General features: G+C 40.7%; 1 protein-coding gene across 1 annotated transcript; it reads left to right on the forward strand.

The window, feature by feature from the left end:
- Positions 1 to 205: 205 nt before the first annotated feature.
- Positions 206 to 3,658, forward strand: LOC124700119. The gene is made up of 2 exons (XM_047232299.1): positions 206 to 544; positions 3,364 to 3,658. Exon 1 carries the CDS (start codon positions 246 to 248, stop codon positions 531 to 533), a length of 288 nt encoding a protein of 95 aa, XP_047088255.1. The 5' UTR covers positions 206 to 245; the 3' UTR covers positions 534 to 544; positions 3,364 to 3,658.
- Positions 3,659 to 15,690: the final 12,032 nt, after the last annotated feature.

Raw genomic sequence — 15,690 nt, forward strand, 5'->3', positions numbered from 1 at the left:
GGGTTGTAAGATCCGGCACAAGACAAAATGAACGGATTAGGCTAATTCCGCCCGCGCGGCATAAATCCGGCCCACGTAAAGGCACCGACCAGTGATGGGCCAGGTTGGGCCGGTCATCACTTTGGTGCCGCTCGGCCACCCACCATCCCTAACCACGAGACGCCGACGGAGACCGAAGAGAACAAAGAACTCTCACACAGACACAGATCGATCTCCGAGATAGAGAGGAGCTGAGGTAGGTCGCCATGGGTTTCATCATGGAGTTCGCGGAGAACCTGATCCTGCGCCTGATGGAGAACCCGGAGCAGCGGGACGAGGCGCAGCGGGCGCACGTCTACCGGATGAAGGAGCGCTGCGAGCGCACCAAGGCCGCCTGGGCGCTCCCGCTCCGCCCCTACGGCTTCTGGACCTTCGAGCGCTTCAACTCCCAGCTCGCCTCCGACCCCCAGATCAGCCAGGCTGCCGGACGCCGCGACCCCTACGACGACCTCATCACCCGCCACACCAGCCCCAACCCGCCCTCTTCGTCCTGAAACCGAATCCGGTGCGTCACTTGCTTCCTTGCCAGATCTCCCTTGCTGTTTGTGCTGTCACCGTTGCTGTGTCCGCGATTGTGTCTTCCTAGGAATTTGGTCGGGCAGGTAGATTTGGCTGTGGGCGGCTGCTGGTTGGATTAATGGGGAATTTGATGCTCCTGCTGGTTAATGCTTTATCGGTTGCTGGCATTTCGTGCCTTCTGCAGATGCTTCCTGCTAGGTTTAGTTCATTTTGTTCTGCGTGAACTTTGTGGAGTTTGGTGTGTAAGTTAGCATGCCGCATTTAGGCTGCTGCTCCGGTGAAGGACGAGCGGTTTTGGTTTGTTAAATTTGGTAGCCTTTGTTAGTTAGTTTTAGCACAATTGCCTGACTGGCCCAGTGGAGCATTTCAGCCTCACATGAGCTGAAATGTCGGTGACGTTGTTATGAAGAGTCAAGGATATAGATAATGCTTTCTTCCAACTTTTAGGTTCTGTGTAACTCCTTTGATTCGGCACGTAGTGGATTTTGTTCGATAGCCTTAGGTTCTCTGTTAACATCAAAACAAGTGAAAGTTAAGTATGTTCATTCAACTTGTTGTCAGTGCCTACTTCATACATGATTCATTAGGCTTGGCTATCATTGACACCATAAGCTCTGAATGACAATGTTCGAGACCTTAATGTTCTTCTAACCACATTTATATTGTGTTGCATATAGTGGAACCTACTCATAAGACATAACTAAATTTTGCATGAGATGGCATAATAAAACGTCCTCTGTTAATTATATTCCATTTTAGAATGCGCAAAATCAGATTACTGTTCGTGCTGCCACCGTTAGTCTGTCTAGAACTTCCTCTACCTGGGTATTTGGTTGGGCAGGTAGATTTGACTGCCGGTTACTGGTTGGATTAATGGAGAGTCATATGCTCTGTGGGCTGTGATAGTTGCCATTAGGTTAGAGTGCCTTGTCTTATCTGATTGTTGGGAGTTCGTTCATGCTGCTCAGATTAGTGTTTAAGTTAATATTCCAGATTTGCGATTCTGCTCAGGTGAAGGAAGAGCAGTTCATATGGGTTACCATTTCGTTGATTTGCGGTACAGAAGTGAATTACCTGTCATTATGTATCTGGGCTATGATACTGGTATATTTTTTATACGCTTGTCCGTAGCTTTCAGTGGATTTTACTTTTAAGAGCTGGTGCCTTGTGCTTCGTGTTTCGCCAGTCACTGACATTCCATGTATGTGTTGTAAGCCTAATGTGTTGCTGTCTGGTTCCCAAAACATGTCTCACGTGAGAATGCTGACATGCTCCTATTTGGTCTTTTGTAGTTACACTGAAATTATATTTTGATGCATACCATCTACTTTGTTTAGCTATCTTGGTTAAGATTCAAAGTGGGTTTCCTTTTGATTGTTTTGCACTGCTCAAGTTCTTACAATTGATAACCTTAGTTTTTTGTAACACAGTTGCCTGGCTGGTCTAGTGTAACATTTCTGCCTCTCATGTCAAGTGCACAAATTAAGACACTCTTACAATCTGACTGTACTAGGGCACAATTGAGTAATCATGTGAGTTGACTCCAGAAATGTTGCTAACATTGTTCTGAGCAGTCAAGAATATCTGGAGCTTTGCCTTGAACTTGTAGCTTCTACCAAATTTTGGTGAAAGCAGGTGACAGATAATTGATAAGTATATACACTTGAATTTAGCAACTTGCTGTCAATGTCTAGACTTCTAGCTCATGTATGGTCCATTAGGCTTTGTTAGCACAGACACCAGAAGCTCTGATGACAATTGTCGAGTTCTTCTAACTGCATAGGTAACTATTATATAATCTACTTAGCAAATATGTAACCGTTCAAAATTTCAGGATTAAATATCAGGTATCTTTGTTGTCTATATAGTGGAACCTTATCCTGGTAAGACATAATAATTTAGTTTAAGATACAACCTACTTCCTCCATTCAAGTATATGCCATTTTAGAAATCACAGTCATAGTTTTGGGTACGTTGACCACTAATACAGACATAAGTATCTGGACTTGGCTATATAGAATATGGTTATATGTGTGTATTGAGGACTGTTTAGGAACCGGGGTATAAAACGATAGCACTGTTCACCTTCTTAGTATCAGGTTGCTTATGGATTCACAAGCAATGACCACTGTACAGTGATTGATATTAGTTCATGCAATGCCCATTTCACAAGTGCATATGTGCTTATGGTTTGCCATCATCCTTATTTTCTGATGACTAGTTAGTTTGTGCTTTGAACTTACTATCGATGATTTATACAATGAAGTGAACTAGGAAGAAGCTGTTCCAAGATTAGAACAATGCCCGCTAGGAGGGCCTTGTGAGTTATGACAGAATCGTAGAACTATGTAGTTATTTTTCTTGTACTCTTAGCTTAATTATGGCTGCTACACGGTCAAAGTACAGAAGGTTATGCCCTTGCGAAGAACCAACAAGGTGCAACCTTAATGTCATACAACATTTTTTAAGTACCAGATGATTGCCAGTGGATTATTTGCATGTTCATTCATCGCTCGATTTGACGCATTTTGATGAATGTTCCAATAGCCTCAAAGATGAACGGTTTCTCAAAAAACTATTCCATCAGATCAGCTATTGATTGCTCTCTTTCTATTATTTAAGCCATTTTATAGTGTTCATATGCTGCCTGCAAAAAGGATACTGCTTAATTCATAGTTTTGCTAGTCAGCGTGCTGGCAATATGTTCTTGCGTAAAGAAAAGTTGTGCACTGTGTTCTCCAAGTTTCATTCCTTCCAGGCTTGAGAACTGAGATGGTTTCTAATTTTTAATTTGCTTCCATGCAGATATCCTTCATGAGGAAGTGTGGTTGCGCCGAATCTACAGGGGCAGCAATAAGGAATTTCCCTCAAAATGATCGTGAAGGGCATTCTCTTCTGCTTCATTATTTTTTATCCCCGAACTGCCCTAGTTGGTTCATCTCCTGAATGGTTACTTTGACAAACTTGCAGTTTGACAAGATGCCAGAGAAGTGTTTTGTATCCGCTGATTAAAGTTTTTAATAATCTCACTGTGCTTGCCTTTGGTAATATTAAAACCTTCCAATGATAATGAGACCTTAAGTTCTCTTCCTGGATTGAATGGTTGGTTATCAAATGCTACCTATATGTAGACGAGTTTTAGGTGCTGTTTGGTTGCGTGCCTGCCTTTCTCCATCTCTAGCCTAGTAAGCGACACGAGCGGCAACCAGTCTTGTCTGGGGAGTCTTTGTTGCAATTTCGTGTAGGAAGATACTCAGGTCACGGCTACCTTTTTAACAGAAAGCGGCTACCTTTTTAACAGACGCGGTACTCCGTAGAGCTTGTATCCAATCGCTAAACTGAGATGTGTTATTACCAGTAACAACTAAAATAGCCATGATCCGTGACCTTCACTGTTTCAACCAAGCAAGCGTTTGTTGAGTGAGCATAACTCCTTATATGCGCAGGTGCTCCGGGCAAAATATTACCCGGATGGAGATTTAATTAATGCAAAACTGAAGAAGGGTTCATCTTGCACTTGGCAGAGTATTATGGCCGGACTGAAAACCTTCAAGAGAGGTTGATCTGGTAGTACAATCAATATTTGAACTGATCATTGGGTGCCGTCGAGCCCGACACGCCAAGTGATAACACCAAGAGGGAATTGCGTCCTATCTCGAATTGAAGATTTGATTGATCCAATAACAGGTAGATGGGATGAAGGTTTGATAAGTGAGATATTCAGGGAAGCACTGCCAAACTTTGGACAACCTGACTTTATTGCATGGCACTTGAACAAGACAGGTTGTTTTTCTGTTAAGTCGGCTTACCACACGGATTGGCGAGCTGAATTTCGTCGGAGGGTGCAACGATCTGATGTTTCTGATAGATCGTCACCACATGAAGTTTGGAAGAAGATTTGGAGAGCCAAAGTGTCCCGTAAAGTCCAGACTTTTATGTGGAGAGCCTTGCATGGAATCGTTCCATGTTTCTGTGCGTTGGCCAATCGTCATATTGGATCTACTGTTAATTGCCCGGTTTGCATGATTGATGCTGAAGATATACCCCACATGTTATTCGGATGCTCAAGGGCAATGCAAATCTGGGAGGGGTTAGGCCTGAGTGAATTTATCACAGCATGTAGTAGGATGGATCGATCATGGTCTATGGTGTTGGAAGAACTTCTATGCTCATCAACGCCAGGAGGTATACCACACAATATTGATTTCTTTGCTGAAACCATTATGATCACATACTGGTACCTATGGTGGTCTCGGAGACCGATTAAAAATAAGGAACCGGTGCCTTCATCGGGAAGATCTATTATGAATATCCATGGAATCATAGCAAACAACGTTAAAGTTAGAGGATCTGGGAACATTGTCTGGAGAGGATGGTGGACGAGATCAGCGGCTGGGGTTTATAAACTCAATGTGGATGTTGCATTTGATATTAATTCTGGTCGTGGTGCATCTGAATCTATCATCAGAGACACGGGTGGAAATTTTGTAGCGGATTGCTGTGATTTTATTGACCATGCTATTGATGCTATGGATATGGAAGCAGTGGCGCTCTTGGCGGGATTGAAGCTAGCCGAGCAGTTTGGTGGCCAATCTCTGTTGGTGGAATCAGATTCGATGGAAGTGGTGAATGCGGTTTATAATCCATCAGAGTTTAGAGGAACTAGTGCGGTGGTGATCGACAATTGGCGGCATCTCCTTACGATGCTAGGCATGGCAACATTAAAACATTGTTCGAGAGAAGCGAATGGTGCCGCTCATGCGCTTGCTCGCCACGGTTCATCTGATAGTGTTAGGCGGTTTTGGTTTGATGAACCTCCTGTTTTTCTTATTCCTATTCTTGTAGAAGATCGTGTGATTATTGATTAATAAAGTTGCCTGAAGTAAAAAAAATTTAAAAATAGCCATGATCCGTTTTTGACACCACTTCTTAATATTCTATTGGATCCAAAATTGCAGGAGGAAGTAAAGTTATCCGTAAAGGGATTTGCAATTGTCTTTGATAGCCTGGAATGCTACATGAACAAAACGAACACCTAAATCGTCAACAATAACAAAAACACACAGAACGAACCCCTTTTTTTATTTGGACATAGAAGTCCGAACTTTCCTTTTTCTCCCAAAAGGTACTAAAATCTGTTCTACAAATTATGATCACATAGAGTTGCGATATGAATCAACCATCAAAAAGTACAAAATAACATGAAACACCTTGCATCAAAATTGCCAGCCCTCCTCCTAGTCACAAAACAACATCTAGATTATCCTTAGTAAAAATTACCTTTTGATAAATGAACTACATAAATATTCTGATTTTAAGTGGAACTATAATCTTCCAAATGTATTTACACCTTGTATGACTGTTTATCATCTCTAGATACATAGATTTGACCGTGAACTGACCGGTCGTTTCTAATTTCCATTTAAAAACGTCTTATTTCACAACTCAACCTGCATGAGACGTTCGCCAAGTGCAACCATCTTTCCCATTTATTCCCTATATGACCACGTATCTTCCTAGAACCTAGTGTTTATTCCATTACCAATCTCGAAAGATCCTCTTTCTAAGAACTCATCTTTAACATTCATTTATCCTTTTCAAAACAATGAGCCAGTTGGTTTAGCTAGAACATGTGATAGAGTTTTAGTTTTTAGGTAGTTATTGTGACGAAGTTGTTAGCACACCCTCCTCGTTGAGAAGCTTAAGTAGCCATTTGCTAAGCAAGCATTTGTATTTTAGTTCTAAAACTTCAACTCCCAACATACGTGGTTCTTATGTTCCACTTAGTTAATCAATATCTTTTTATGACCATCGCTCTGCTAGAAAAATAATCTCTTCCTTACCCATTTAGATATTGATACGTCCCAAACGTATCTATAATTTCTTATGTTCCATGCTACTTTTATGATGATACTCACATGTTTTATACACATTATATGTTATATTTATGCATTTTCCGGCACTAACCTATTGACGAGATGCCGAAGAGCCAGTTGCTGTTTTCTGCTGTTTTTGGTTTCAGAAATCCTAGTAAGGAAATATTCTCGGAATTGGACGAAATCAACGCCCAGGGTCCTATTTTTGCACGAAGCTTCCAGAAGACCGGAGAGGAAACGAAGTGGGGCCACGAGGTGGTGACACACCAGGACGGCGCGGCCTGGGCCCTGGCCGCGCGGCCCTGTTGTGTGGGCCCCTCGTGACGCTCCTTGACCTGCCCTTCCGCCTACTTAAAGCCTTCGTCGCGAAACCCCCAGTACCGAGAGCCACGATACGGAAAACCTTCCAGAGACGCCGCCGCCGCCAATCCCATCTCGGAGGATTCAGGAGATCGCCTCCGGCACCCTGCCGAGAGAGGGAATCATCTCCGGAGGTCTCTTCATCGCCATGATCGCCTCCGGATCGATGTGTGAGTAGTCCACCCCTGGACTATGGGTCCATAGCAGTAGCTAGATGGTTGTCTTCTCCTCATTGTGCTATCATGTTAGATTTTGTGAGCTGCCTATCATGATCAAGATCATCTATTTGTAATCCTTCATGTTGTGTTTGTTGGGATCCGATGAATATTGAATACTATGTCAAGTTGATTATCAATCTATCATATATGTTATTTATGTTCTTGCATGCTCACAGTTGCTAGTAGAGGCTCTGGCCAAGTTGATACTTGTGACTCCAAGAGGGGGTATTTATGCTCGATAGTGGATTCATGCCTCCATTAAATCTGGGACAGTGATAGAAAGTTCTAAGGTTGTGGATGTGCTGTTGCCACTAGGGATAGAACATCGATGCTTTGTCTAAGGATATTTGTGTTGATTACATTACGCACCACACTTAATGCAATTGTCTGTTGTTTACAACTTAATACTGGAGGGGGTTCGGATGATAACCTGAAGGTGGACTTTTTAGGCATAGATGCATGCTGGATAGCGGTCGGTGTACTTTGTCGTAATGTCCTGATTAGATCTCATAGTACTCATCATGATATATGTATGTGCATTGTTATGCCTTCTTTATTTGTCAATTGTCCAACTGTAATTTGTTCACCCAACATCTGCTATCTTATGGAAGAGACACCACAAGTGATATGTGGATCCCGGTCCTATTCTTTACATCTGAAATACAATCTGCTACAATTGTTCTTTATTGTTCTTCGCAAACAATCATCATCTTCCACACAATACATCTAATCCTTTGTTTACAGCAAGCCGGTGAGATTGACAACCTCACTGTTACGTTGGGGCAAAGTTATGTGATTGTGTTGTGCAGGTTCCACGTTGGCGCCAGAATCCCTGGTGTTGCGCCGCACTACACTCCGCCACCATCAACCTTCAACGTGCTTCTTGGCTCCTACTGGCTCGATAAACCTTGGTTTCTTTCTGAGGGAAAACTTGCTGCTGTGCGCATCACACCTTCCTCTTGGGGTTCCCAACGGACGTGTTAACTACGCGCATCAAGACTGTTTTCTGGCGCCGTTGCCGGGGAGATCAAGACACGCTGCAAGGGAAGTCTCCCACATCCAATCTCTTTACTTTGTTTTTGTCTTGCTTTGTTTTACTTTATTTACTGCTTTGTTTGCTCTTATATCGAAAACACAAAAAAATTAGTTGCTAGTTTTACTTTATTTACTGTCTTGTTCTCTATATTAAAAACACAAAAAAAATTAGTTACTTGCATTTACTTTATTTAGTTTGCTTTATTTACTACTGCTAAAATGGGTACTGTTGAGAATACTAAGTTGTGTGACTTCAGTAGCACAAATAATAATGATTTTTTATGCACACCTATTGCTCCACCTGCTACTACAGCAGAATTTTTTGAAATTAAACCTCGCTTTATCGAATCTTGTTATGAGAGAGCAATTTTTTGGTGTTAGTTCGATGATGCTGCTGCCCATCTTAATAATTTTGTTGAACTATGTGAAATGCAAAAGTATAAGGATGTAGATGGTGACACTATAAAATTAAAATTGTTTCCTTTCTCCTTAAGAGGAAGAGCTAAAGATTGGTTGCTATCTCTCGCCTAGAAATAGTATTGATTCATGGACTAAATGTAAGGATGCTTTTATTGGTAGATATTATCCTCCCGCTAAAATTATATCTTTGAGAAGTAGCATAATGAATTTCAAGCAATTAGATAGTGAACATGTTGCTCAAGCATGGGAGAGAATGAAATCTTTGGTAAAGAATTGCCCAACCCATGGACTGACTACTTGGATGACCGTCCAAACCTTTTATGCAGGATTGAATTTTTCTTCGCGGAACCTATTGGATTCAGCTGCTGGAGGTACCTTTATGTCCATTACTTTGGGGGCGGCAACAAAGCTTCTTGATGATATGATGATAAATTACTCTGAATGGCACACGGAAAGAGCTCCACAAGGTAAGAAGGTAAATTCTGTTGAAGAAACCTCCTCCTTGAGTGATAAGATTGATGCTATTATGTCTATGCTTGTGAATGGTAGATCTAATGTTGATCCTAATAATGTTCCTTTAGCTTCATTGGTTGCCCAAGAAGAACATGTTGATGTGAACTTCATTAAAAATAATAATTTCAACAACAATGCTTATAGGAATAATTCTGGTAACAACTATAGGCCATATCCTTCGCTAATGGTAATAGTTATGGTAATTCTTATGGGAATTCTTACAACAATAATAGGAGTGTACCCCCTGGTTTTGAAGCCATGCTTAAAGAATTTATTAGTACACAAATTGCTTTTAACAAATCTGTTGAGGAAAAGCTTGATAAAATTGATATTCTTGCTTCTAAGGTTGATAGACTTGCCTCTGATGTTGATCTTTTAAAATTGAAAGTTATGCCTAATAAGGATATTGATAATAAGATTGTTACTACAGCAAATGCCATCCAAGTTCGAATTAATGAGAATATTAGATTGATGGCCGAATTGCATGCTAGGTGGGAAAGAGAAGAAAACGAAAAACTAGCTAAAGAGAATAATGTAGCTAAAGTTTGGACTATTACCACCACTAGTAATGTTAATGATTCACATGTTGCTACACCTCCTACTAATGGTAAAATAATTGGTGTTGGCAATGTTACTAATCCTAGTGCAAAGCGTGCAAAATTGCCTGAAACTGCTAAAACTGCTGAAACTGATAAACTCGCTGAAATTTTTCAAAATATTGGGGACAATGATCCCATTGCTGTAGATCATAATGGTTTAGACTTTGATGATTGTCACATCTCTGAAGTTATAAAATTCTTACAAAAACTTGCTAAAAGTCCCAATGCTAGTGCTATAAATTTGGCCTTTACAAAACATATTACAAATGCTCTCATAAAAGCTAGAGAAGATAAACTAAAACTTGAGACTTCTATTCCTAGGAAGTTGGAAGATGGTTGGGAGCCCATCATTAAGATGAGGGTCAATGATTTTGATTGTAATGCTTTATGTGATCTTGGTGCAAGTATTTCGTTATGCCTAAGAAAATTTATGATATGCTTGACTTGCCACCATTGAAGAATTGTTATTTGGATGTTAATCTTGTTGATAATGCTATAAAGAAACCTTTGGGGAGGATTGATAATGTTCGTATTATGGTTAACAATAACCTTGTCCCCGTTGATTTTGTTGTCTTGGATATTGAATGCAATGCATCTTGTCCCATTATATTGGGATGACCTTTTCTTCGAACTCGTTGGTGCTACCATTGATATGAAGGAAGGTAATATTAAATATCAATTTCCTCTCAAGAAAGGTATGGAACACTTCCCTAGAAAGAGAATGAAGTTACCTTATGATTCTATTATTAGAACAAATTATGATGTTGATGCTTCGTCTCTTGATGTTACTTGATACACACTTTCTGCGCCTAGCTGAAAGGCGTTAAAGAAAAGCGCTTATGGGAGACAACCCATTATTTTACTTCTGCACTTTATTTTATATTTGAGTCTTGGAAGTTGTTACTACTGTAGCAACCTCTCCTTATCTTTATTTTATTGCATTGTTGTGCCAAGTAAAGTCTTTGATAGTAAAGCCAATACTAGATTTGGATTGCTGCGCAGGAACAGATTTATTGCTGTCACGAATTTGAGCAGTAGTCCCTGTAGAAAAATTAAAAAAATCTGCCAATTTACGTGCGTGATCCTCAGATATGTACGCAACTTTCATTCAATTTGGGCATTTTCATCTGAGCAAGTCTGGTGCCACTTTAAAATTCATCTTTACGAACTGTTCTGTTTTGACAGATTCTGCCTTTTATTTCGCATTGCCTGTTTTGCTATGTTTGATGAATTTCTTTGCTCCATTAATTTTCAGTAGCTTTGTGCAATGTCCAGAAGTGTTAAGAATGATTATGTCACCTCTGAATATATGAATTATGCACTGACCCTCTAATGAGTTTGTTTCGAGTTTGGTGTGGAGGAAGTTTTCAAGGGTCAAGAGAGGAGGATGATACAATATGATCAAGAAGAGTGAAAAGTCAAAGCTTGGGGATGCCCCCGTGGTTCATCCCTGCATATTTTAAGGAGACTCAAGCATCTAAGCTTGGGGATGCCCAAGGCATCCCTTCTTCATCGACAACTTATCAGGTTCCTCTAGTGAAACTATATTTTTATTCCGTCACATCTTATGTGCTTTACTTGGAGCGTCTGTTTGTTTTTGTTTTTGTTTTTGTTTGAATAAATTCGGATCCTAGCATTCTTTGTTTGGGAGAGAGACACGCTCCGCTGTTTCGTATGAACAAGTATGTTCTTAGCTTTATCTTTAATGTTCATTGCGAAAGTTGGACTATTTCATTCATTGTTATATGGTTGGAAACGGAAAATGCCGCATGTGGTAAATGGTATAATGTCTTGAATAATTTGATACTTGGCAATTGTTGTGCTCATATAGATCATGTTTAAGCTCTTGCATCATGTACCTTGTACCTATTAATGAATAACTACATAGAGCTTGTTAAAATTTGGTTTGCATGATTGATCTCTAGAGTCTAGATATTTTTTGGTTGAGGTGTTTGAACAACAAGGAGACAATGTAAAGTCTTATAATAGTTACAATATGTTCATATGTGAGCTTTGCTGCACCTTTTATACTTGAGTTTGCTTCAAACAACCTTGCTACCCTGGCCTTGTATTGAGAGGAATTCTTCTCATGCATCCAAATCCTTGAGCCAATAACCATGCCATTTGTGTCCACCATACCTACCTACTACATGGTATTTCTCCGCCATTCCAAAGTACATTACTTGAGTGCTACCTTTAATTTTCTATTCTTTGCCTTTGCAATACATAGCTCATGGGACAAATAGCCTTAAAAAACTATTGTGGTGAGGAATATGTACTTATGTGTCTTATTTCTTAATAAGTTGCTTGTTGAGCGGTAACCATGTTTCTGGGGACGCCATCAACTTTACCTTTGTTGAATATCATGTGAGTTGCTATGCATGTTCGTCTTGTCTGAAGTAAGAGCGATTTTCATGATCATATGATTTGAGTATGCATACTGTTAGAGAAGAACATTGGGCCGCTAACTAAAGCCATGATCCATGGTGGAAGTTTCAGTTTGGACAATCAATCCTCAATCTCTTATGAGAATTTTAATTGTTGTTGAATGCTTATGCATTAAAGAGGAGTCCATTATCTGTTGTCTATGTTGTCCCGGTATGGATGTCTAAGTTGAGAATAATCAAAAGCGAGAAATCCAATGCGAGCTTTCTCCTTAGACCTTTGTACGAGCGGCATAGAGGTACCCCTTTGTGACACTTGGTTGAAACATATGCTATGCAATGATAATCCATGTTAATCCAAGCTAATTAGGACAGGGTGCGAGCACTATTGGTATACTATGCATGAGGCTTGCAACTTATAGGATATCTTATACATAACACATATGCTTTATTACTACCGTTGACAAAATTGTTTCTTGTTTTCAAAATGAAAAGCTCTAGCACAAATATAGTAATCAATGTTTCCCTCTGCGAAGGGTCTATCTTCTACTTTATTGTTGAGTCAGTTTGCCTATTCTTTCTATCTTAGAAGCAAACACTTGTATCAGCCGTGTGCATTGATTCTTACATGTTTACCTATTGCACTTGTTATATTACTTTGTGTTCACAATTATCCATGAGATATACATGTTGAAGTTGAAAGCAACCGCTGAAACTTAATCTTCCTTTGTGTTGCTTCAATACCTTTACTTCGAATCTATTGCTTTATGAGTAACTCTTATGCAAGTCTTATTGATGCTTGTCTTGAAAGTATTATTCATGAAAAGTCTTTGCTATATGATTCATTAGTTTACTCATTATCTTCATCATTGCTTCGAATCGCTGCATTCATCTCATATGCTTTACAATAGTATGATCAAGATTATGATAGCATGTCACTTCAGAAATTATGTTTGTTATCGTTTACCTACTCGAGGACGAGTAGGAACTAAGCTTGGGGATGCTTGATACGTCCCAAACGTATCTATAATTTCTTATGTTCCATGCTACTTTTATGATGATACTCACATGTTTTATACACATTATATGTCATATTTATGCATTTTCCGGCACTAACCTATTGACGAGATGCCGAAGAGCTAGTTGCTGTTTTCTGCTGTTTTTGGTTTCAGAAATCCTAGTAAGGAAATATTCTCGGATTGGACGAAATCAACGCCCGGGGTCCTATTTTTGCACGAAGCTTCCGTAAGACCGAGAGAGAAACGAAGTGGGGCCACGAGGTGGCGACACACCGTGGCGGCGCGGCCCGGGCCCCGCCGCGCGGCCCTGTTGTGTGGGCCCCTCGTGACGCCCTTGACCTGCCCTTCCGCCTACTTAAAGCCTTCGTCGCGAAACCCCCGATGCCGAGAGCCACGATACGGAAAACCTTCCAGAGATGCCGCCGCCGCCAATCCCATCTCGGGGATTCAGGAGATCGCCTCCGGCACCCCCGCAGAGGGGAATCATCTCCCGGAGGTCTCTTCATCGCCATGATCGCCTCCGGATCGATGTGTGAGTAGTCCACCCCTGGAGTATGGGTCCATAGCAGTAGCTAGATGGTTGTCTTCTCCTCATTGTGCTATCATGTTAGATCTTGTGAGCTGCCTATCATGATCAAGATCATCTATTTGTAATCCTTCATGTTGTGTTTGTTGGGATCCGATGAATATTGAATACTATGTCAAGTTGATTATCAATCTATCATATATGTTATTTATGTTCTTGCATGCTCTCCGTTGCTAGTAGAGGCTCTGCCAAGTTGATACTTGTGACTCCAAGAGGGGTATTTATGCTCGATAGTGGATTCATGCCTCCATTAAATCTGGGACAGTGTGACGAAAGTTCTAAGGTTGTGGATGTGTCGTTGCCACTAGGGATAAAACATCAATGCTTTGTCTAAGAATATTTGTGTTGATTAAATTACGCACCATACTTAATGCAATTGTCTCGTTGTTTACAACTTAATATCGGGAGGGGTTCGGATGATAACCCGAAGGTGGACTTTTTAGGCATAGATGCATGTCGGATAGGGTCTCGTGTACTTTGTCGTAATGCCCCGATTAGATCTCATAGTACTCATCATGATATATGTATGTGCATTGTTATGCCTTCTTTATTTGTCAATTGCCCAACTCGTAATTTGTTCACCCAACATCTGCTATCTTATGGGAGAGACACCACTAGTGATCTGTGGACCCCGGTCCTATTCTTTACATCTGAAATACAATCTGCTGCAATTGTTCTTTACTGTTCTTCGCAAACAATCATCATCTTCCAAACAATACATCTAATCCTTTGTTTACAGTAAGCCGGTGAGATTGACAACCTCATTGTTACGTTGGGGCAAAGTTCTGTGATTGTGTTGTGCAGGTTCCACGTTGGCGCCGGAATCCCTGGTGTTGCGCCGCACTACACTCCGCCACCATCAACCTTCAACGTGCTTCTTGGCTCCTACTGGTTCGATAAACCTTGGTTTCTTTCTGAGGGAAAACTTGCTGCTGTGCGCATCACACATTCCTCTTGGGGTTCCCAACGGACGTGTTAACTACGCGCATCAGGTATTCTTAGAAAGGATAACATGTACATATGTAGACTTTTAGGAGCTGAGTTAATTAGTACTAGGCGATTGCCATATGATAATAACTTGCCAACCCAATTACTCATTTTTTTTATCAAAAGGATGCTCCACAAGTTTCCACTCTCTATTTTTAAGCTTACAATAGTGAATAGGTATTTCCAAATATTTTAAAGGGAGAGACCCATACTCATAAGCAAAAAGAACTTTGTAATCTTCCTCTACCCCTTTAGCTCTTCTAATAAACATTACTCTTATGGAAATTTATCTCAAGCCGGATAATTATTCAAAGATGCATACAATTTATTGCATATTAAGTGTTTTCTCAAGACCATGCTCTATGGAAATTATTGTGTCATATGCATATTGTAGAATAGATGCTCCACCCTCAGCTAAATGTCTGAGTGAAAGGAACATGATTATCACAATCACCTCATCATCATGAACCAACTCAGCCAATGGACATCACATTGCTCATTTTCCGATCACAGTATGAATGATCATGCCGATCTCAAATAATACGGATTCAAGAGAATTTAAGTTGGAAAAGTAAGTTCTAATTTTTTCGAAATGGGGGAATTATCACCCCAGCCTACTCGCATCCAAGCGGGGTGGTGCACATAATTTTTATTAGATTATTCACAACACTTTACAAGAAAAATTACAAAGATCGAATCAAAGCCACCAAACTAGCGACAACTCGCTAATCCTACAACACCAATGAGGGGGGGGGGGTCCATGAACAGAGTGTAACACCCTGACATCACACCAACACGCACCATCTAAAAACCGAAGGCCTCGACAAGTCGCCCAATGGAGAGCAAGTGGCACAGCCGGTCCAACAGACCCTCAACGCGTACCATCATACGCTCCAAAAGTCCTCGCCATCACCGTCTTCCGCATACCCATCTTCAGGAGAGATCAATTTTATGCAATTGTTGCCAATGAGAATCAACCATTGGCTTGTGAGGTGATTATACCCTAGCACATCAAAGATCAAATAAGAGGTTTTTTATGTCACGTAGAAATCGATGTCTCTTTCTCGTGAGAGGTGGTGCTACCGCCCACATTGTGACCATGTAATGGCTCCTGTCCAATCTTGTCAATCTTGAA

The sequence above is a fragment of the Lolium rigidum genome, chromosome 3 (genome assembly GCF_022539505.1).
Source record: "Lolium rigidum isolate FL_2022 chromosome 3, APGP_CSIRO_Lrig_0.1, whole genome shotgun sequence".
Lineage (NCBI taxonomy): Eukaryota > Viridiplantae > Streptophyta > Magnoliopsida > Poales > Poaceae > Lolium > Lolium rigidum.

Excerpts from the sequence above, each read along its gene's own strand:
- LOC124700119 (XM_047232299.1), top strand. The coding sequence starts at position 246 with ATGGGTTTCATCATGGAGTTCGCGGAGAACCTGATCCTGCGCCTGATG.